This window comes from Chrysoperla carnea, unplaced genomic scaffold, assembly GCF_905475395.1.
Source record: "Chrysoperla carnea unplaced genomic scaffold, inChrCarn1.1, whole genome shotgun sequence".
In the NCBI taxonomy this organism is placed as follows: domain Eukaryota; kingdom Metazoa; phylum Arthropoda; class Insecta; order Neuroptera; family Chrysopidae; genus Chrysoperla; species Chrysoperla carnea.
The window spans coordinates 141,480-165,647 of record NW_025408262.1 but is presented as its reverse complement, the minus strand read 5'-3'; the positions used below and the strand labels follow the sequence as shown (position 1 = coordinate 165,647).

The 24,168-nt window shown below is 27.4% G+C and overlaps 1 protein-coding gene across 1 annotated transcript; it reads left to right on the top strand.

Moving 5' to 3' along the window:
- The first annotated feature begins 227 nt into the window (after positions 1-227).
- LOC123304863 lies at positions 228-4,892 on the top strand. The gene is made up of 2 exons (XM_044886426.1): positions 228-3,798; positions 4,864-4,892. Exons 1-2 carry the CDS (start codon positions 228-230, stop codon positions 4,890-4,892), a joined length of 3,600 nt encoding a protein of 1,199 aa, XP_044742361.1.
- Positions 4,893-24,168: the final 19,276 nt, after the last annotated feature.

Below are 24,168 nucleotides of genomic sequence, written 5' to 3'. Positions count from 1 at the left end.
ATTACCATACAATGGTGAACGTGTATATAATTTATTCCTATGTGATATTTTATTAGTAATGTTTATAAAATTCGATGATGTGCATTAATTAAATAGAATTATAATTATTTTTGTAAATCATATGCTTAAACCTATTTTTTTTTCTTATATTATTTCTAGGTTCCAAACAGTGAAAAATGGTTTGTTCTATGTCTGCTTTGTTGGAGAAAATAAAATCTATCGATACCATGACTACTAACCCACTCAAGATAGGAGATGGATTGAAAAATTGTAATATTGCAGCTCGAAGGATATGTAAAAAATTGAAAGTTGTAAAATCTAATGGTCAAAAGCAGAATTTGCTAGCAACCTTGGCTCTTGTAAAAAGTTATCGTTGCAATCTTAAGTGTAAGTTGAAGCATGGAGCAGGTGTTCAAAGCCGAAAAGAGACTGCTGTAAAAAGAGTAAGGTGGGATGATTCTGTATCTGCATTCAAAATTCGAATTAGAACTGGTATTATAAGTAATCTTAAACATAAAGATTCTAAAGAGTTTTTGAAGGATTGTAAAGCTCTTTGTCGAAGTCGCATTAAGAATACTCTAAAAAATTATGATGCTATTAAAGTGAACACAGTTTTTTGTGGTGAATTTCAAATAATGGCTGCAAATAAAACACTTTCTGAGTATAAACACTTCACAACTTCAAATGTTCCTATATATCAAGATTCTAACGTGGATGAATGGTTTGAGAAGAATGTTATCAGTTCGATAACACGTGATTTGGAAGAATTCGAGGAACGTGACAGTGGTTGGACTCTCGTAAACATTATTAACCTTGGTGTTAATATAAATAAATATACACCACTGGTTGGATCATCATATATTGAACTACCTACCCAAATCAAACGACTAGAAGCTTGCATAAATGTAAAAAATGATGATGATGCATGCTTTGCGTGGGCTGTGATGTCTGCATTGTATCCTGTTGAGACGAATCCCCAGCGTGTTTCAAAATATTCACATTATTCAAAAGTGTTGAAGTTGAAAGGTGTACAATTTCCAATGACACTAAAACAGATACCTAACTTTGAAAATCAAAATGAAATATCAATAAATGTTTATGTACTGAAGAAACATCGTAAAACTTTTAAAGTTGCACCATGTTATCTGAGCAAAAATAAAACGATTAAGCATATAAACTTATTGATGATTCAGAATCATTATGATGATGAAGATGTTGATGATTATGAAGATGTTGATGACGGTGACAATAATTTATTACCCATTCGTTATCATTATGTTTGGATTAAAAATTTATCTCGTTTGGTTTCCTCCCAGCTGAATAAAGATGGTCATAAAAAGTTTTTCTGTGAGCGATGCTTACACTATTTCTACTCGGAAGAAAAATTGTATACTCATTATGAAAACTGCAAGCAAGTTAATGATTGTGTGATAAGAATGCCAAAAATTGGAGAAAATATTTTAAAGTTTAAAAATTTTAAAAATAAAGAGAAAACACCGTTTATCATCTATTCAGATATTGAAAGTGTATTAGAACCCATAAATAGTCAAAATAAATATCAGAAACATATACCTGCTGTTGTGGGGTATTATTTTAAGTGTGCTTACGATGATTCACTATCATGTTATCGTTCATATCGTGGAATGGATTGTATGGATTGGTTTACAAAGGAATTAAAGCGATTGTCTGAAGAAGTTGAAACAATTCTTTTGTGTTCATATGAGATGGATCCATTAACTACTATTGAAGAGGAAGATTTTCAGAAATCTACGCACTGTCATATATGTAATAAACCATTTGTGGATGGAGAGAAGAAAGTTAGAGATCATTTTCATCTTATGTCGAAAAGTGGTGGATATAAAGATGGTACTAATTATAGAGGTCCTGCACATGAAGCATGTAATATTAATTATCAAGACAGTCACGTGGTTCCTGTAGTCTTCCATAATATGTCAAATTATGATGGGATATTGATAGTGGAAGATGTTGCAACAAAAATTGGAGGGCGTGTTGAACTACTACCTATTACTAAAGAAAAATATATTTCTTTTACTAAAAACATCGATGATTCATCTATAAAATTTCGATTTATAGATTCATACAGATTTTTAGCTTCTTCCCTTGATAAGTTGGCATCATACTTGTCGGAATTTCCTAACATGAAGAAGCGTTTTTCTAAAGTTTCAGAAAATCAGTTTCAATTGTTGAAAAAGAAAGGTGTAATGCCATATGATTTTATTGATTCGTTTGACAAATTTAATTACACTCAATTACCGAATATAGAAGCATTCTATAACCGATTGGAGGAGAAACAGTGTTCTAGACAACTCTATCATCATGCACAAAACGTTTGGTCAGCATTTAATTGTTCAAATTTAGGTGATTATGTCGATCTCTATATGGAAACGGATATAATGCTACTTACGGATATTTTCGAAACGTTTAGAGCAACCTGCCTGTCTACGTACAACATTGACCCGGGAAATTACTATACACTTCCGGGATTTACGTTTGACTGTATGTTGAAGTATACAAATATTGAGCTCGAATTGTTGACTGATATAGATATGATGATGTTTGTTGAACGAGGAATTCGCGGTGGTTTGAGTCAATGTATGAAACGACGTTCCACAGCGAATAATAAATACATTCCAGGATTTGATCCATCCAAGCCTGAAGTGTATTTACTTTATACAGACATTAACAATCAATATGGATGGGCGATGAGTCAGTGTCTTCCTTACAGTGGTTTTGAGTGGTGTGATACAGATATTGATGTTTCGATGATTTTAGATGACGCTGATAATGGATATTTCTTAGAAGTGGATCTCAAATATCCTGAAGAACTTCATGATAAACATAAGGATTTACCTTTTTGTCCTGAACATAGAACAGCACCTAATTCTAAACAGAGTAAATTGATGGGTACTCTTCATGATAAAGAGCGATATGTAATTCATTATAGAACATTGAAGCAGGCATTAAACAATGGGCTAAAATTAGAAAAAATTCATAAAGTTTTAAAATTTAAACAGTCGCCTTGGCTTCAATCATATATTGATTTAAATACCAAACTACGAAAGAATGCTAATAATGATTTTGAAAAAAATTTGTATAAATTAATGAATAATGTGGTCTTTGGAAAAACAATGGAAAATATTAGGAAACATTCTAATGTAAAGCTTGTGACAAAATGGGAGGGTCGATATGGGGCAGAAGCTTATATATCTAAACCCGAATTTCATTCTTGTACAATTTTCAATCCCAACTTGGTGGCCATTGAGTTGAAAAAGATGGAGATATTCTTCAATAAGCCTTTGTATATTGGTATGGCAATCTTAGATTTAGCTAAAACTACAATTTATGATTTTCATTATGGCTATATGATTCCACAGTTGGGTGATGATTCTACCGCTATCTATACAGATACTGACTCGGTTATTTATGAAATTAAAAACCATGATCCCTATGAAATGATAAAAAGAGATTGTTACAAGTATTTTGATACCAGTGATTACCATCCTTCTAATGTTTATAATATACCTTGCGTTAATAAAAAAGTGCTTGGTATGATGAAGGATGAAAACAATGGAACTCCTATGACTCATTTTGTTGGATTAAGATCAAAATTATATACGTTAAAAATAGCAACCTCTCCAGAAAAAGATGCAAAATCACATACATTGGAAAGTGGAAATATTGCACAAGAATCAAATAATATTGGTTTAACAAAAAAAGCTAAGGGAGTTAAAAGGTCGGTTCTTAGTACGAAAATAACATTTGAAGATTATGTTGAATGTTTGGAGAACTTTAAAGAGATATCGGTTAATCAAAACCTCATAAAATCTGAAAAACTTAAACTTTATACTCAAACTCAGACAAAAATTGCTCTAAGTCCTTATGATGATAAGCGATACATTATACCTGGTTCCTATAATACACTACCTTGGGGCCACTATTCTTTGAATACTATAACCTATAAACGAAAAGCTGAAAATATAGATGAACCTTGCATCAAAAAGAAAAAATGTATAGTTAATTCGTGAGCATGATAATATCACTTATTCATTGAAGAGATCAACATTAATATCACTTAGTTCTTGTATTCATAAGTTAATATAAGTTATCTCAATAATCTCAATATTGTTAAAAAATCAGTGTAAACTTTAATTAATTAATTAATTATTACCTATTTAATATTATGTCAAAACGTTTTTTTTTTGTTGATTTTTAAAATATCATCTCATTAAAGGGTGATTATGTGTGTAATGTAAAATTAATTTTTATAACATCTAAAACAAATTGAATATGTGTCCATATATACAAAAAAATCTTATGTTTTAAAATCTATCATAGGACTTGTAGAATCTTATAAATTAAATTATTTACTAATAATTAAACAAATTAATTAGAGTTTTCTTTTAGCAAATAGAATTGTTATCTTATAAATTAATTATCTATTTATAATTTAGTATTAATATTATTGTATTGTATATCAATTGTTTACTAATAAATTTAAAAATGTATTAGTTTCTTTTAACAATTGAATTATTACCTTGTAAATTAGCTATCTATCTATAATTTTGTATATATTAATATTATTATACTGTATATTATTATTGTTTACTAATAAAATAAAAAATCAAAATAATGTGATTGAGTTTCTTTTTACAAAACACTTTAAATAATATTCCTATGGTACAAATTTGTATCTAAACATTATTACAGATGAGCTTCTAATTTTTTAAGTAGATGTTATTGCAGGTAAATTTCTGGAGTAAAAATGCTTTTAATTACATTTGGTAATGATCTTCATGATGTTTTTATAATACACAATTAGTTTTATAAATTAATTATGTTCAGATGGTCTCGCTTGTAAAAATGCTGCATAATTGTTGTTATCTGTATTATTGGTATCTGTTATATTCGATAAGTATTATGTAAAACTATATTAAATGCAATCATGTCAAGTTAGTAGGTGAGGTACCTTTGAATGAGCCCATATAAGTTGCATTTATAGTTGTGAATGTTAAATAATAATAATTCATAACTTTTATTATTGGAAAAATTAATCATATTCCTTTAAATAAAAAATATATAATACATACATACATACATTTGGATGTAAGAAAAAGTTAAGAAATGGGAATCAAATTAATGATTTCTACTAAAATGTTTAAATATATACGTAACAAACAATTAAATATCAAATTACATTCAAAAAGATTATATTGAAAACTATGTATAAATAATATACTTGAATATTAATTAATACAGTTGTTGACCTTCATGAATATAATATTTTAAATTATTTCTGTAAAAACGTTTTTAAGTTATTAACTATTTTTGTTAATGTTGTAACAAGGTCTTGTGGTGGAGTGGTTAGCATAGTAGACTTCCACTCATGAGGGTTCGTGTTCAAATCTTATAGTAGTTAGTAAATTTTTTAAGCAATCCATATAATATTAATAATATTCGCTGTTAATACATGAAGAAGTTATGTTGACGATTATACCAACAATTACGTCATAAACGCTATGATAAATCAAGTATTTCTACAGTAATCAAACATCATTCCACTTCTTTGTCAGTCACGAGTAAAAATGTATTCAATAAGTTGGGTTGTACTGAATATAATATAAAATAATGGTAAGTAAAGAGTATGAAAGTGGGATAACAAGAGTATTCTAGTGTATTCAGATGGGTTGTACTTGTATACAATTAGTAAGTATGCGTTAGTTAGACAATCAGCATTACATAAAAAGGAACCAAAAAGTGCAAAACGAACCTTAGAATTCCTTATGGGAAATAACATGTAAAAATGACCAAAAGTGTGCTCGGACTGGTATAGCATATCTACTTACAAATCATTGAAATTTTGATCCAAGTAAGTCAAAATGTATACATAGAGGTCCTCTATGACTGGACTAAGTATAAATAAGCCAAAAATGATCAAATTTGACATTTTTCGATGGAAAAAACATTTTTTGAAAATTTTCGATTTTTCAACTAGAATGTCATGACTATACAAATCCTTGAAATTTTTATCCAAGAAAGTCAAAATGTATACATGGAGGTCGTTTATGACTGGACTAAGTAGAAATAAGCCAAAAATGATCAAATTTGACATTTTTCGATGGAAAAAACATTTTTTGAAAATTTTCGATTTTTCAACATGAGAGTCATGACTATACAAATCATTGAAATTTTGATCCAAGTAAGTCAAAATGTATACATAGAGGTCCTTTATGACTGGACTAAGTAGAAATAAGCCAAAAATGATTAAATTTGACATTTTTCGATAGAAAAAACATTTTTTGAAAATTTTCGATTTTTCAACATGAGAGTCATGACTATACAAATCATTGAAATTTTGATCCAAGTAAGTCAAAATGTATACATGTAGGTCGTTTATGACTGGACTAAGTAGAAATAAGCCAAAAATGATTAAATTTGACATTTTTCGATAGAAAAAACAATTTTTGAAAATTTTCGATTTTTCAACTAGAATGTCATGACTATACAAATCATTGAAATTTTGATCCAAGTAAGTCAAAATGTATACATAGAGGTCCTTTATGACTGGACTAAGTATAAATAAGTCCAAAATGATCAAATTTGACATTTTTCGATAGAAAAAACATTTTTTGAAAATTTTCGATTTTTCAACTAGAATGTCATGACTATACAAATCCTTGAAATTTTTATCCAAGAAAGTCAAAATGTATACATCGAGGTCGTTTATGACTGGACTAAGTATATTTAAGCCAAAAATGATTAAATTTGACATTTTTCGATAGAAAAAACATTTTTTGAAAATTTTCAATTTTTCAACATGAGAGTCATGACTATACAAATCATTGAAATTTTGATCCAAGTAAGTCAAAATGTATACATAGAGGTCCTCTATGACTGGACTAAGTATAAAAAAGCCAAAAATGATCAAATTTGACATTTTTCGATAGAAAAAACATTTTTTGAAAATTTTCGATTTTTCAACTAGAATGTCATGACTATACAAATCATTGAAATTTTGATCCAAGTAAGTCAAAATGTATACATAGAGGTCCTTTATGACTGGACTAAGTATAAATAAGTCCAAAATGATCAAATTTGACATTTTTCGATAGAAAAAAACATTTTTTGAAAATTTTCGATTTTTCAACTAGAATGTCATGACTAGACAAATCTTTGAAATTTTTATCCAAGAAAGTCAAAATGTATACATGGAGGTCGTTTATGACTGGACTAAGTAGAAATAAGCCAAAAATGATCAAATTTGACATTTTTCGATGGAAAAAACATTTTTTGAAAATTTTCGATTTTTCAACATGAGAGTCATGACTATACAAATCATTGAAATTTTGATCCAAGTAAGTCAAAATGTATACATAGAGGTCCTTTATGACTGGACTAAGTAGAAATAAGCCAAAAATGATTAAATTTGACATTTTTCGATAGAAAAAAACATTTTTTGAAAATTTTCGATTTTTCAACTAGAATGTCATGACTATACAAATCATTGAAATTTTGATCCAAGTAAGTCAAAATGTATACATAGAGGTCCTTTATGACTCGACTAAGTATAATTAAGCCAAAAATGATCAAATTTGACATTTTTCGATAGAAAAAACATTTTTTGAAAATTTTCGATTTTTCAACATGAGAGTCATGACTATACAAATCATTGAAATTTTGATCCAAGTAAGTCAAAATGTATACATAGAGGTCCTCTATGACTGGACTAAGTATAAATAAGCCAAAAATGATCAAATTTGACATTTTTCGATGGAAAAAACATTTTTTGAAAATTTTCGATTTTTCAACTAGAATGTCATGACTATACAAATCCTTGAAATTTTTATCCAAGAAAGTCAAAATGTATACATGGAGGTCGTTTATGACTGGACTAAGTAGAAATAAGCCAAAAATGATCAAATTTGACATTTTTCGATGAAAAAAGCATTTTTTGAAAATTTTCGATTTTTCAACATGAGAGTCATGACAATACAAATCATTGAAATTTTGATCCAAGTAAGTCAAAATGTATACATAGAGGTCCTTTATGACTGGACTAAGTAGAAATAAGCCAAAAATGATTAAATTTGACATTTTTCGATAAGAAAAACATTTTTTGAAAATTTTCGATTTTTCAACTAGAATGTCATGACTATACAAATCATTGAAATTTTGATCCAAGTAAGTCAAAATGTATACATAGAGGTCCTTTATGACTGGACTAGGTATAAATAAGCCAAAAATGATCAAATTTGACATTTTTCGATAGAAAAAACATTTTTTGAAAATTTTCGATTTTTCAACATGAGAGTCATGACTATACAAATCATTGAAATTTTGATCCAAGTAAGTCAAAATGTAAACATAGAGGTCCTCTATGACTGGACTAAGTATAAATAAGCCAAAAATGATCAAATTTGACATTTTTCGATGGAAAAAACATTTTTTGAAAATTTTCGATTTTTCATCTAGAATGTCATGACTATACAAATCCTTGAAATTTTTATCCAAGAAAGTCAAAATGTATACATGGAGGTCGTTTATGACTGGACTAAGTAGAAATAAGCCAAAAATGATCAAATTTGACATTTTTCGATGGAAAAAACATTTTTTGAAAATTTTCGATTTTTCAACATGAGAGTCATGACTATACAAATCATTGAAATTTTGATCCAAGTAAGTCAAAATGTATACATAGAGGTCCTTTATGACTGGACTAAGTTGAAATAAGCCAAAAATGATTAAATTTGACATTTTTCGTTAGAAAAAACATTTTTTGAAAATTTCCGATTTTACAACTAAAATGTCATGACTATACAAATCATTGAAATTTTGATCCAAGTAAGTCAAAATGTATACATAGAGGACCTTTATGACTGGACTAAGTATAAATAAGCCAAAAATGATTAAATTTGACATTTTTCGATAGAAAAAACATTTTTTGAAAATTTTCGATTTTTCAACTAGAATGTCATGACTATACAAATCATTGAAATTTTGATCCAAGTAAGTCAAAATGTATACATAGAGGTCCTTTATGACTGGACTAAGTATAAATAAGTCCAAAAATGATCAAATTTGACATTTTTCGATGGAAAAAACATTTTTTGAAAATTTTCGATTTTTTAACTAGAATGTCATGACTATACAAATCCTTGAAATTTTTATCCAAGAAAGTCAAAATGTATACATGGAGGTCGTTTATGACTGGACTAAGTAGAAATAAGCCAAAAATGATCAAATTTGACATTTTTCGATGGAAAAAACATTTTTTGAAAATTTTCGATTTTTCAACATGAGAGTCATGACTATACAAATCATTGAAATTTTGATCCAAGTAAGTCAAAATGTATACATAGAGGTCCTTTATGACTGGACTAAGTATAAATAAGCCAAAAATGATCAAATTTGACATTTTTCGTTAGAAAAAACATTTTTTGAAAATTTTCGATTTTTCAACATGAGAGTCATGACTATACAAATCATTGAAATTTTGATCCAAGTAAATCAAAATGTATACATAGAGGTCCTCTATGACTGGACTAAGTATAAATAAGCCAAAAATGATCAAATTTGACATTTTTCGATGGAAAAAACATTTTTTGAAAATTTTCGATTTTTCAACTAGAATGTCATGACTATACAAATCCTTGAAATTTTTATCCAAGAAAGTCAAAATGTATACATGGAGGTCGTTTGTGACTGGACTAAGTAGAAATAAGCCAAAAATGATCAAATTTGACATTTTTCGATGGAAAAAACATTTTTTGAAAATTTTCGATTTTTCAACATGAGAGTCATGACTATACAAATCATTGAAATTTTGATCCAAGTAAGTCAAAATGTATACATAGAGGTCCTTTATGACTGGACTAAGTAGAAATAAGCCAAAAATGATTAAATTTGACATTTTTCGATAGAAAAAACATTTTTTGAAAATTTCCGATTTTACAACTAAAATGTCATGACTATACAAATCATAGAAATTTTGATCCAAGTAAGTCAAAATGTATACATAGAGGACCTTTATGACTGGACTAAGTATAAATAAGCCAAAAATGATTAAATTTGACATTTTTCGATAGAAAAAAACATTTTTTGAAAATTTTCGATTTTTCAACTAGAATGTCATGACTATACAAATCATTGAAATTTTGATCCAAGTAAGTCAAAATGTATACATAGAGGTCCTTTATGACTGGACTAAGTATAAATAAGTCCAAAATGATCAAATTTGACATTTTTCGATAGAAAAAACATTTTTTGAAAATTTTCGATTTTTCAACATGAGATTCATGATTATACAAATCATTGAAATTTTGATCCTAGTAAGTCAAAATGTATACATAGAGGTCTTCTATGACTGGACTAAGTATAAAAAAGCCAAAAATGATCAAATTTGACATTTTTCGATAGAAAAAACATTTTTTGAAAATTTTCGATTTTTCAACTAGAATGTCATGACTATACAAATCATTGAAATTTTGATACAAGTAAGTCAAAATGTATACATGGAGGTCGTTTATGACCGGACTAAGTATAAATAAGCCAAAAATGATCAAATTTGACATTTTTCGATAGAAAAAACATTTTTTGAAAATTTTCGATTTTTCAACATGAGAGTCATGACTATACAAATCATTGAAATTTTGATCCAAGTAAGTCAAAATGTATACATAGAGGTCCTTTATGACTGGACTAAGAAGAAATAAGCCAAAAATGATTAAATTTTTCATTTTTCGATAGAAAAAACATTTTTTGAAAATTTTCGATTTTTCAACTAGAATGGCATGACTATACAAATCATTGAAATTTTGATCCAAGTAAGTCAAAATGTATACGTAGAGGTCCTTTAATGACTGGACTAAGTATAAATAAGTCCAAAATGATCAAATTTGACATTTTTCGATACAAAATACATTTTTTGAAAATTTTCGATTTTTCAACATGAGAGTCATGACTATACAAATCATTGAAATTTTGATCCAAGTAAGTCAAAATGTATACATGGAGGTCGTTTATGACTGGACTAAGTAGAAATAAGCCAAAAATGATCATTTTGACATTTTTCGATGGGAAAAACATTTTTTGAAAATTTTCGATTTTTCAACATGAGAGTCATGACTATACAAATCATTGAAATTTTGATCCAAGTAAGTCAAAATGGATACATAGAGGTCCTTTATGACTGGACTAAGTAGAAATAAGCCAAAAATGATCAAATTTGACATTTTTCGATAGAAAAAACATTTTTTGAAAATTTTCGATTTTTCAACTAGAATGTCATGACTATACAAATCCTTGAAATTTTGACCCGAGTAAGTCAAAATGCATACATAGAGGTCCTCAATGACTGGACTAAGTATAAAAAAGCCAAAAATGATCAAATTTGACATTTTTCGATAGAAAAAACATTTTTTGAAAATTTTCGATTTTTCAACATGAGAGTCATGACTATACAAATCATTGAAATTTTGATCCAAGTAAGTCAAAATGTATTCATAGAGGTCCTTTTTGACTGGACTAAGTAGAAATAAGCCAAAAATGATCAAATTTGACATTTTTCGATGGAAAAAACATTTTTTGAAAATTTTCGATTTTTCAACATGAGAGTCATGACTTTACAAAGTATTGAAATTTTGATCCAAGTAAGTCAAAATGTATACATAGAGGTCCTTTATGACTGGACTAAGTAGCAATAAGCCAAAAATGATTAAATTTGACATTTTTCGATAGAAAAAAACATTTTTTGAAAATTTTCGATTTTTCAACTAGAATGTCATCACTATACAAATCTTTGAAATATTTATCCAAGAAAGTCAAAATGTATACATCGAGGTCGTTTATGACTGGACTAAGTATATTTAAGCCAAAAATGATTAAATTTGACATTTTTCGATAGAAAAAACATTTTTTGAAAATTTTCGATTTTTCAACTAAAATGTCATGACTATACAAATCATTGAAATTTTGATCCAAGTAAGTAAAATGGATACATAGAGGTCCTTTATGACTGAACTAAGTAGAAATAAGCCAAAAATGATCAAATTTGACATTTTTCGATGGAAAAAACCTTTTTTGAAAATTTTCGATTTTTCAACATGAGAGTCATGACTATACAAATCATTGAAATTTTGATCCAAGTAAGTCAAAATGCATACATAGAGGTCCTCTATGACTGGACTAAGTATAAAAGAGCCAAAAATGATCAAATTTGACATTTTTCGATAGAAAAAAACATTTTTTGAAAATTTTCGATTTTTCAACATGAGAGTCATGACTATACAAATCATTGAAATTTTGATCCAAGTAAGTCAAAATGTATACATAGAGGTCCTTTATGACTGGACTAAGTAGAAATAAGCCAAAAATGATCAAATTTGACATTTTTCGATGGAAAAAAACATTTTTTGAAAATTTTCGATTTTTCAACATGAGAGTCATGACTATACAAATCATTGAAATTTTGATCCAAGTAAGTCGAAATGTATACATAGAGGTCCTTTTTGACTGGACTAAGTAGAAATAAGCCAAAAATGATTAAATTTGACATTTTTCGATGGAAAAAACATTTTTTGAAAATTTTCGATTTTTCAACATGAGAGTCATGACTATACAAATCATTGAAATTTTGATCCAAGTAAGTCAAAATGTTTACATGGAGGTCGTTTATGACTGGACTAAGTAGAAATAAGCCAAAAATGATCAATTTGACATTTTTCGATGGAAAAAACATTTTTTGAAAATTTTCGATTTTTCAACATGAGAGTCATGACTTTACAAATTATTGAAAATTTTGATCCAAGTAAGTCAAAATGTATACATAGAGGTCCTTTATGACTGGACTAAGTAGAAATAAGCCAAAAATGATTAAATTTGACATTTTTCGATAGAAAAAACATTTTTTGAAAATTTTCGATTTTTCAACTAGAATGTCATGACTATACAAATCATTGAAATTTTGATCCAAGTAAGTCAAAATGTATACATGGAGGTCGTTTATGACTGGACTAAGTATAAATAAGCCAAAAATGATCAAATTTGACATTTTTCGATAGAAAAAACATTTTTTGAAAATTTCGATTATACAACTAAAATGTCATGACTATACAAATCATTGAAATTTTGATCCAAGTAAGTCAAAATGTATACATGGAGGTCCTTTATGACTGGACTAAGTAGAAATAAGCCAAAAATGATCAAATTTGACATTTTTCGATGGAAAAAACATTTTTTGAAAATTTTCGATTTTTCAACATGTGAGTCATGACTATACAAATCATTGAAATTTTGATCCAAGTAAGTCAAAATGCATACACAGAGGTCCTCTATGACTGGACTAAGTATAAAAAAGCCAAAAATGATCAAATTTGACATTTTTCGTTAGAAAAAACATTTTTTGAAAATTTTCGATTTTTCAACATGAGAGTCATGACTATACAAATCATTGAAATTTTGATCCAAGTAAATCAAAATGTATACATAGAGGTCCTCTATGACTGGACTAAGTATAAATAAGCCAAAAATGATCAAATTTGACATTTTTCGATGGAAAAAACATTTTTTGAAAATTTTCGATTTTTCAACTAGAATGTCATGACTATACAAATCCTTGAAATTTTTATCCAAGAAAGTCAAAATGTATACATGGAGGTCGTTTGTGACTGGACTAAGTAGAAATAAGCCAAAAATGATCAAATTTGACATTTTTAGATGGAAAAAACATTTTTTGAAAATTTTCGATTTTTCAACATGAGAGTCATGACTATACAAATCATTGAAATTTTGATCCAAGTAAGTCAAAATGTATACATAGAGGTCCTTTATGACTGGACTAAGTAGAAATAAGCCAAAAATGATTAAATTTGACATTTTTCGATAGAAAAAACATTTTTTGAAAATTTCCGATTTTACAACTAAAATGTCATGACTATACAAATCATAGAAATTTTGATCCAAGTAAGTCAAAATGTATACATAGAGGACCTTTATGACTGGACTAAGTATAAATAAGCCAAAAATGATTAAATTTGACATTTTTCGATAGAAAAAACATTTTTTGAAAATTTTCGATTTTTCAACTAGAATGTCATGACTATACAAATCATTGAAATTTTGATCCAAGTAAGTCAAAATGTATACATAGAGGTCCTTTATGACTGGACTAAGTATAAATAAGTCCAAAATGATCAAATTTGACATTTTTCGATAGAAAAAACATTTTTTGAAAATTTTCGATTTTTCAACATGAGATTCATGATTATACAAATCATTGAAATTTTGATCCTAGTAAGTCAAAATGTATACATAGAGGTCTTCTATGACTGGACTAAGTATAAAAAAGCCAAAAATGATCAAATTTGACATTTTTCGATAGAAAAAACATTTTTTGAAAATTTTCGATTTTTCAACTAGAATGTCATGACTATACAAATCATTGAAATTTTGATACAAGTAAGTCAAAATGTATACATGGAGGTCGTTTATGACCGGACTAAGTATAAATAAGCCAAAAATGATCAAATTTGACATTTTTCGATAGAAAAAACATTTTTTGAAAATTTTCGATTTTTCAACATGAGAGTCATGACTATACAAATCATTGAAATTTTGATCCAAGTAAGTCAAAATGTATACATAGAGGTCCTTTATGACTGGACTAAGAAGAAATAAGCCAAAAATGATTAAATTTTTCATTTTTCGATAGAAAAAACATTTTTTGAAAATTTTCGATTTTTCAACTAGAATGGCATGACTATACAAATCATTGAAATTTTGATCCAAGTAAGTCAAAATGTATACGTAGAGGTCCTTTAATGACTGGACTAAGTATAAATAAGTCCAAAATGATCAAATTTGACATTTTTCGATACAAAATACATTTTTTGAAAATTTTCGATTTTTCAACATGAGAGTCATGACTATACAAATCATTGAAATTTTGATCCAAGTAAGTCAAAATGTATACATGGAGGTCGTTTATGACTGGACTAAGTAGAAATAAGCCAAAAATGATCATTTTGACATTTTTCGATGGAAAAAACATTTTTTGAAAATTTTCGATTTTTCAACATGAGAGTCATGACTATACAAATCATTGAAATTTTGATCCAAGTAAGTCAAAATGGATACATAGAGGTCCTTTATGACTGGACTAAGTAGAAATAAGCCAAAAATGATCAAATTTGACATTTTTCGATAGAAAAAACATTTTTTGAAAATTTTCGATTTTTCAACTAGAATGTCATGACTATACAAATCCTTGAAATTTTGACCCGAGTAAGTCAAAATGCATACATAGAGGTCCTCAATGACTGGACTAAGTATAAAAAAGCCAAAAATGATCAAATTTGACATTTTTCGATAGAAAAAACATTTTTTGAAAATTTTCGATTTTTCAACATGAGAGTCATGACTATACAAATCATTGAAATTTTGATCCAAGTAAGTCAAAATGTATTCATAGAGGTCCTTTTTGACTGGACTAAGTAGAAATAAGCCAAAAATGATCAAATTTGACATTTTTCGATGGAAAAAACATTTTTTGAAAATTTTCGATTTTTCAACATGAGAGTCATGACTTTACAAATTATTGAAATTTTGATCCAAGTAAGTCAAAATGTATACATAGAGGTCCTTTATGACTGGACTAAGTAGCAATAAGCCAAAAATGATTAAATTTGACATTTTTCGATAGAAAAAACATTTTTTGAAAATTTTCGATTTTTCAACTAGAATGTCATCACTATACAAATCTTTGAAATATTTATCCAAGAAAGTCAAAATGTATACATCGAGGTCGTTTATGACTGGACTAAGTATATTTAAGCCAAAAATGATTAAATTTGACATTTTTCGATAGAAAAAACATTTTTTGAAAATTTTCGATTTTTCAACTAAAATGTCATGACTATACAAATCATTGAAATTTTGATCCAAGTAAGTAAAATGGATACATAGAGGTCCTTTATGACTGAACTAAGTAGAAATAAGCCAAAAATGATCAAATTTGACATTTTTCGATGGAAAAAACCTTTTTTGAAAATTTTCGATTTTTCAACATGAGAGTCATGACTATACAAATCATTGAAATTTTGATCCAAGTAAGTCAAAATGCATACATAGAGGTCCTCTATGACTGGACTAAGTATAAAAGAGCCAAAAATGATCAAATTTGACATTTTTCGATAGAAAAAACATTTTTTGAAAATTTTCGATTTTTCAACATGAGAGTCATGACTATACAAATCATTGAAATTTTGATCCAAGTAAGTCAAAATGTATACATAGAGGTCCTTTATGACTGAACTAAGTAGAAATAAGCCAAAAATGATCAAATTTGACATTTTTCGATGGAAAAAACATTTTTTGAAAATTTTCGATTTTTCAACATGAGAGTCATGACTATACAAATCATTGAAATTTTGATCCAAGTAAGTCAAAATGTATACATAGAGGTCCTTTTTGACTGGACTAAGTAGAAATAAGCCAAAAATGATTAAATTTGACATTTTTCGATGGAAAAAACATTTTTTGAAAATTTTCGATTTTTCAACATGAGAGTCATGACTATACAAATCATTGAAATTTTGATCCAAGTAAGTCAAAATGTATACATGGAGGTCGTTTATGACTGGACTAAGTAGAAATAAGCCAAAAATGATCAATTTGACATTTTTCGATGGAAAAAACATTTTTTGAAAATTTTCGATTTTTCAACATGAGAGTCATGACTTTACAAATTATTGAAATTTTGATCCAAGTAAGTCAAAATGTATACATAGAGGTCCTTTATGACTGGACTAAGTAGAAATAAGCCAAAAATGATTAAATTTGACATTTTTCGATAGAAAAAACATTTTTTGAAAATTTTCGATTTTTCAACTAGAATGTCATGACTATACAAATCATTGAAATTTTGATCCAAGTAAGTCAAAATGTATACAAGGAGGTCGTTTATGACTGGACTAAGTATAAATAAGCCAAAAATGATCAAATTTGACATTTTTCGATAGAAAAAACATTTTTTGAAAATTTCGATTATACAACTAAAATGTCATGACTATACAAATCATTGAAATTTTGATCCAAGTAGGTCAAAATGTATACATGGAGGTCCTTTATGACTGGACTAAGTAGAAATAAGCCAAAAATGATCAAATTTGACATTTTTCGATGGAAAAAACATTTTTTGAAAATTTTCGATTTTTCAACATGTGAGTCATGACTATACAAATCATTGAAATTTTGATCCAAGTAAGTCAAAATGCATACACAGAGGTCCTCTATGACTGGACTAAGTATAAAAAAGCCAAAAATGATCAAATTTGACATTTTTCGATAGAAAAAACATTTTTTGAAAATTTTCGATTTTTCAACATGAGAGTCATGACTATACAAATCATTGAAATTTTGATCCAAGTAAGTCAAAATGTATACATAGAGGTCCTTTATGACTGGACTAAGCAGAAATAAGCCAAAAATGATCAAATTTGACATTTTTCGATGGAAAAAACATTTTTTGAAAATTTTCGATTTTTCAACATGAGACTCATGACTATACAAATCATTGAAATTTTGATCCAAGTAAGTCAAAATGTATACATAGAGGTCCTTTATGACTGGACTAAGTAGAAATAAGCCAAAAATGATTAAGTTTGACATTTTTCGATTGAAAAAACATTTTTTGAAAATTTTCGATTTTTCAACATGAGAGTCATGATTATACAAATCATTGAAATTTTGATCCAAGTAAGTCAAAATGTATACATAGAGGTCCTTTATGACTGGACTAAGCAGAAATAAGCCAAAAATGATCAAATTTGACATTTTTCGATGGAAAAAACATTTTTTGAAAATTTTCGATTTTTCAACATGAGAGTCATGACTATACAAATCATTGAAATTTTGATCCAAGTAAGTCAAAATGGATACATAGAGGTCCTTTATGACTGGACTAAGTAGAAATAAGGCAAAAATGATCAAATTTGACATTTTTCGATAGAAAAAACATTTTTTGAAAATTTTCGATTTTTCAACTAGAATGTCATGACAATACAAATCATTGAAATTTTGATCCATGTAAGTCAAAATGCATACATAGAGGTCATCTATGACTGGACTAAGTATAAAAAAGCCAAAAATGATCAAATTTGACATTTTTCGATGGAAAAAACATTTTTTGAAAATTTTCGATTTTTCAACATGAGAGTCATGACTATACAAATCATTGAAATTTTGATCCAAGCAAGTCAAAATGTATACATAGAGGTCCTTTATGACTGGACTAAGGAGAAATAAGCCAAAAATGGTTAAATTTGACATTTTTCAATAGAAAAAACATTTTTTGAAAATTTTCGATTTTTCAACTAGAATGTCATGACTATACAAATCATTGAAATTTTGATCCAAGTAAGTCAAAATGTATACATGGAGGTCGTTTATGACTGGACTAAGTAGAAATAAGCCAAAAATGATCAAATTTGACATTTTTCGATGGAAAAAACATTTTTTGAAAATGTTCGATTTTTCAACATGAGAGTCATGACTATACAAATCATTGAAATTTTGATCCAAGTAAGTCAAAATGTATACATAGAGGTCCTTTATGACTTAACTAAGTAGAAATAAGCCAAAAATGATCAAATTTGACATTTTTCGATGGAAAAAACATTTTTTGAAAATTTTCGATTTTTCAACTAGAATGTCATGACTATACAAATCATTGAAATTTTGATCCAAGTAAGTCAAAATGTATACATGGAGGTCGTTTATGACTGGACTAAGTAGAAATAATCCAAAAATGATCAAATTTGACATTTTTCGATAGAAAAAACATTTTTTGAAAATTTTCGATTTTTCAACATGAGAGTCATGACTATACAAATCATTGAAATTTTGATCCAAGTAAGTCAAAATGTATACATAGAGGTCTTTTATGACTAGACTAAGTATAAATAAGTCCAAAATGATCAAATTTGACATTTTTCGATAGAAAAAAACATTTTTTGAAAATTTTCGATTTTTCAACATGAGAGTCATGACTATACAAATCATTGAAATTTTGATCCAAGAAAGTCAAAATGTATACATCGAGGTCGTTTATGACTGGACTAAGTATATTTAAGCCAAAAATGATTAAATTTGACATTTTTCGATAGAAAAAACATTTTTTGAAAATTTTCGATTTTTCAACTAGAATGTCATGACTATACAAATCATTGAAATTTTGATCCAAGTAAGTCAAAATGTATACATAGAGGTCCTTTATGACTGGACTAAGTATAAATAAGTATAAAATGATCAAATTTGACATTTTTCGATAGAAAAAACATTTTTTGAAAATTTTCGATTTTTCAACATGAGAGTCATGACTATACAAGTCATTGAAATTTTGATCCAAGTAAGTCAAAATGTATACATAGAGGTCCTCTATGACTGGACTAAGTATAAAAAAGCCAAAAATGATCAAATTTGACATTTTTCGATAGAAAAAAACATTTTTTGAAAATTTTCGATTTTTCAACTAGAATGTCATGACTATACAAATCATTGAAATTTTGATCCAAGTCAGTCAAAATGTATACATAGAGGTCCTTTATGACTGGACTAAGTATAAATAAGTCCAAAATGATCAAATTTGACATTTTTCGATAGAAAAAAACATTTTTTGAAAATTTTCGATTTTTCAACTAGAATGTCATGACTATACAAATCTTTGAAATTTTTATCCAAGAAAGTCAAAATGTATACATCGAGGGCGTTTATGACTGGACTAAGTATAAAAAAGCCAAAAATGATCAAATTTGACATTTTTCGATAGAAAAAAACATTTTTTGAAAATTTTCGATTTTTCAACATGAGAGTCATGACTATACAAATCATTGAAATTTTGATCCAAGTAAGTCAAAATGTATACATAGAGGTCCTTTATGACTGGACTAAGTAGAAATAAGCCAAAAATGATCAAATTTGACATTTTTCGATAGAAAAAACATTTTTTGAAAATTTTCGATTTTTCAACATGAGAGTCATGACTATACAAATCATTGAAATTTTGATCCAAGTAAGTCATAAGCATACATAGAGGTCCTTTATGACTGGACTAAGTATAAATAAGTCCAAAATGATCAAATTTGACATTTTTCGATAGAAAAAAAACATTTTTTGAAAATTTTCGATTTTTCAACTAGAATGTCATGACTATACAAATCTTTGAAATTTTTATCCAAGAAAGTCAAAATGTATACATCGAGGTCGTTTATGACTGGACTAAGTATATTTAAGCCAAAAATGATTAAATTTGACATTTTTCGATAGAAAAAACATTTTTTGAAAATTTTCGATTTTTCAACTAGAATGTCATGACTATACAAATCATTGAAATTTTGATCCAAGTAAGTCAAAATGTATACATAGAGGTCCTTTATGACTGGACTAAGTATAAATAAGTCCAAAATGATCAAATTTGACATTTTTCGATAGAAAAAACATTTTTTGAAAATTTTCGATTTTTCAACATGAGAGTCATGACTATACAAATCATTGAAATTTTGATCCAAGTAAGTCAAAATGTATACATAGAGGTCCTTTATGACTGGACTAAGTAGAAATAAGCCAAAAATGATCAAATTTGACATTTTTCGATGGAAAAAACATTTTTTGAAAATTTTCGATTTTTCAACTTAAATGTCATGACAATACAAATCATTGAAATTTTGATCCAAGTAAGTCAAAATGCATACATGAAGGTCGTTTATGACTGGACTAAGTATAAATAAGCCAAAAATGATCAAATTTGACATTTTTCGATAGAAAAAACATTTTTTGAAAATTTTCGATTTTTCAACATGAGAGTCATGACTATACAAATCATTGAAATTTTGATCCAAGTAAGTCAAAATGTATACATAGAGGTCCTTTATGACTGGACTAAGTAGAAATAAGCCAAAAATGATCAAATTTGACATTTTTCGATAGAAAAAACATTTTTTGAAAATTTTCGATTTTTCAACATGAGAGTCATGACTATACAAATCATTGAAATTTTGATCCAAGTAAGTCAAAATGTATACATAGAGGTCCTTTATGACTGGACTAAGTATAAATAAGTCCAAAATGATCAAATTTGACATTTTTCGATAGAAAAAACATTTTTTGAAAATTTTCGATTTTTCAACTAGAATGTCATGACTATACAAATCTTTGAAATTTTTATCCAAGAAAGTCAAAATGTATACATCGAGGTCGTTTATGACTGGACTAAGTATATTTAAGCCAAAAAATGATTAAATTTGACATTTTTCGATAGAAAAAACATTTTTTGAAAATTTTCGATTTTTCAACTAGAATGTCATGACTATACAAATCATTGAAATTTTGATCCAAGTAAGTCAAAATGTATACATAGAGGTCCTTTATGACTGGACTAAGTATAAATAAGTCCAAAATGATCAAATTTGACATTTTTCGATAGAAAAAACATTTTTTGAAAATTTTCGATTTTTCAACATGAGAGTCATGACTATACAAATCATTGAAATTTTGATCCAAGAAAGTCAAAATGTATACATAGAGGTCCTCTATGACTGGACTAAGTATAAAAAAGCCAAAAATGATCAAATTTGACATTTTTCGATAGAAAAAACATTTTTTGAAAATTTCGATTTTTCAACTAGAATGTCATGACTATACAAATCATTGAAATTTTGATCCAAGTCAGTCAAAATGTATACATAGAGGTCCTTTATGACTGGACTAAGTATAAATAAGTCCAAAATGATCAAATTTGACATTTTTCGATGGAAAAAACATTTTTTGAAAATTTTCGATTTTTCAACTAGAATGTCATGACTATACAAATCTTTGAAATTTTTATCCAAGAAAGTCAAAATGTATACATCGAGGGCGTTTATGACTGGACTAAGTATAAAAAAGCCAAAAATGATCAAATTTGACATTTTTCGATAGAAAAAACATTTTTTGAAAATTTTCGATTTTTCAACATGAGAGTCATGACTATACAAATCATTGAAATTTTGATCCAAGTAAGTCAAAAATGTATACATAGAGGTCCTTTATGACTGGACTAAGTAGAAATAAGCCAAAAATGATCAAATTTGACATTTTTCGATGGAAAAAACATTTTTTGAAAATTTTCGATTTTTCAACTAGAATGTCATGACTATACAAATCATTGAAATTTTGATCCAAGTAAGTCAAAATGTATACATAGAGGTCCTTTATGACTGGACTAAGTAGAAATAAGCCAAAAATGATCAAATTTGACATTTTTCGATAGAAAAAACATTTTTTGAAAATTTTCGATTTTTCAACATGAGAGTCATGACTATACAAATCATTGAAATTTTGATCCAAGTAAGTCAAAATGTATACATAGAGGTCCTTTATGACTGGACTAAGTATAAATAAGTCCAAAATGATCAAATTTGACATTTTTCGATAGAAAAAACATTTTTTGAAAATTTTCGATTTTTCAACTAGAATGTCCTGACTATACAAATCTTTGAAATTTTTATCCAAGAAAGTCAAAATGTATACATCGAGGTCGTTTATGACTGGACTAAGTATATTTAAGCCAAAAATGATTAAAATTGACATTTTTCGATAGAAAAAACATTTTTTGAAAATTTTCGATTTTTCAACTAGAATGTCATGACTATACAAATCATTGAAATTTTGATCCAAGCAAATCAAAATGTATACATAGAGGTCCTTTATGACTGGACTAAGTATAAATAAGTCCAAAATGATCAAATTTGACATTTTTCGATAGAAAAAACATTTTTTGAAAATTTTCGATTTTTCAACATGAGAGTCATGACTATACAAATCATTGAAATTTTGATCCAAGTTAGTCAAAATGTATACATAGAGGTCCTCTATGACTGGACTAAGTATAAAAAAGCCAAAAATGATCAAATTTGACATTTTTCGATAGAAAAAACATTTTTTGAAAATTTTCGATTTTTCAACTAGAATGTCATGACTATACAAATCATTGAAATTTTGATCCAAGTCAGTCAAAATGTATACATAGAGGTCCTTTATGACTGGACTAAGTATAAATAAGTCCAAAATGATCAAATTTGACATTTTTCGATAGAAAAAAACATTTTTTGAAAATTTTCGATTTTTCAACTAGAATATCATGACTATACAAATCTTTGAAATTTTTATCCAAGAAAGTCAAAATGTATACATCGAGGGCGTTTATGACTGGACTAAGTATAAAAAAGCCAAAAATGATCAAATTTGACATTTTTCGATAGAAAAAACATTTTTTGAAAATTTTCGATTTTTCAACATGAGAGTCATGACTATACAAATCATTGAAATTTTGATCCAAGTAAGTCATAATGTATACATAGAGGTCCTTTATGACTGGACTAAGTATAAATAAGTCCAAAATGATCAAATTTGACATTTTTCGATAGAAAAAACATTTTTTGAAAATTTTCGATTTTTCAACTAGAATGTCATGACTATACAAATCTTTGAAATTTTTATCCAAGAAAGTCAAAATGTATACATAGAGGTCCTTTATGACTGGACTAAGTATAAATAAGTCCAAAATGATCAAATTTGACATTTTTCGATAGAAAAAACATTTTTTGAAAATTTTCGATTTTTCAACTAGAATGTCATGACTATACAAATCTTTGAAATTTTTATCCAAGAAAGTCAAAATGTATACATCGAGGGCGTTTATGACTGGACTAAGTATAAAAAAGCCAAAAATGATCAAATTTGACATTTTTCGATAGAAAAAACATTTTTTGAAAATTTTCGATTTATCAAGATGAGAGTCATGACTATACAAATCATTGAAATTTTGATCCAAGTAAGTCAAAATGTATACATAGAGGTCCTTTATGACTGAACTAAGTAGAAATAAGCCAAAAATGATCAAATTTGACATTTTTCGATGGAAAAAACATTTTTTGAAAATTTTCGATTTTTCAACTAAAATGTCATGACAATACAAATCATTGAAATTTTGATCCAAGTAAGTCAAAATGTATACATAGAGGTCCTTTATGACTGGACTAAGTAGAAATAAGCCAAAAATGATCAAATTTGACATTTTTCGATAGAAAAAACATTTTTTGAAAATATTCGATTTTTCAA

Excerpts from the sequence above, each read along its gene's own strand:
- LOC123304863 (XM_044886426.1), top strand. The coding sequence starts at position 228 with ATGACTACTAACCCACTCAAGATAGGAGATGGATTGAAAAATTGTAAT. Across the intron at positions 3,799-4,863 it reads ATTTGAAGATTATGTTGAAT|ATGGTCTCGCTTGTAAAAAT; the intron begins GTTTGGAGAACT and ends AATTATGTTCAG.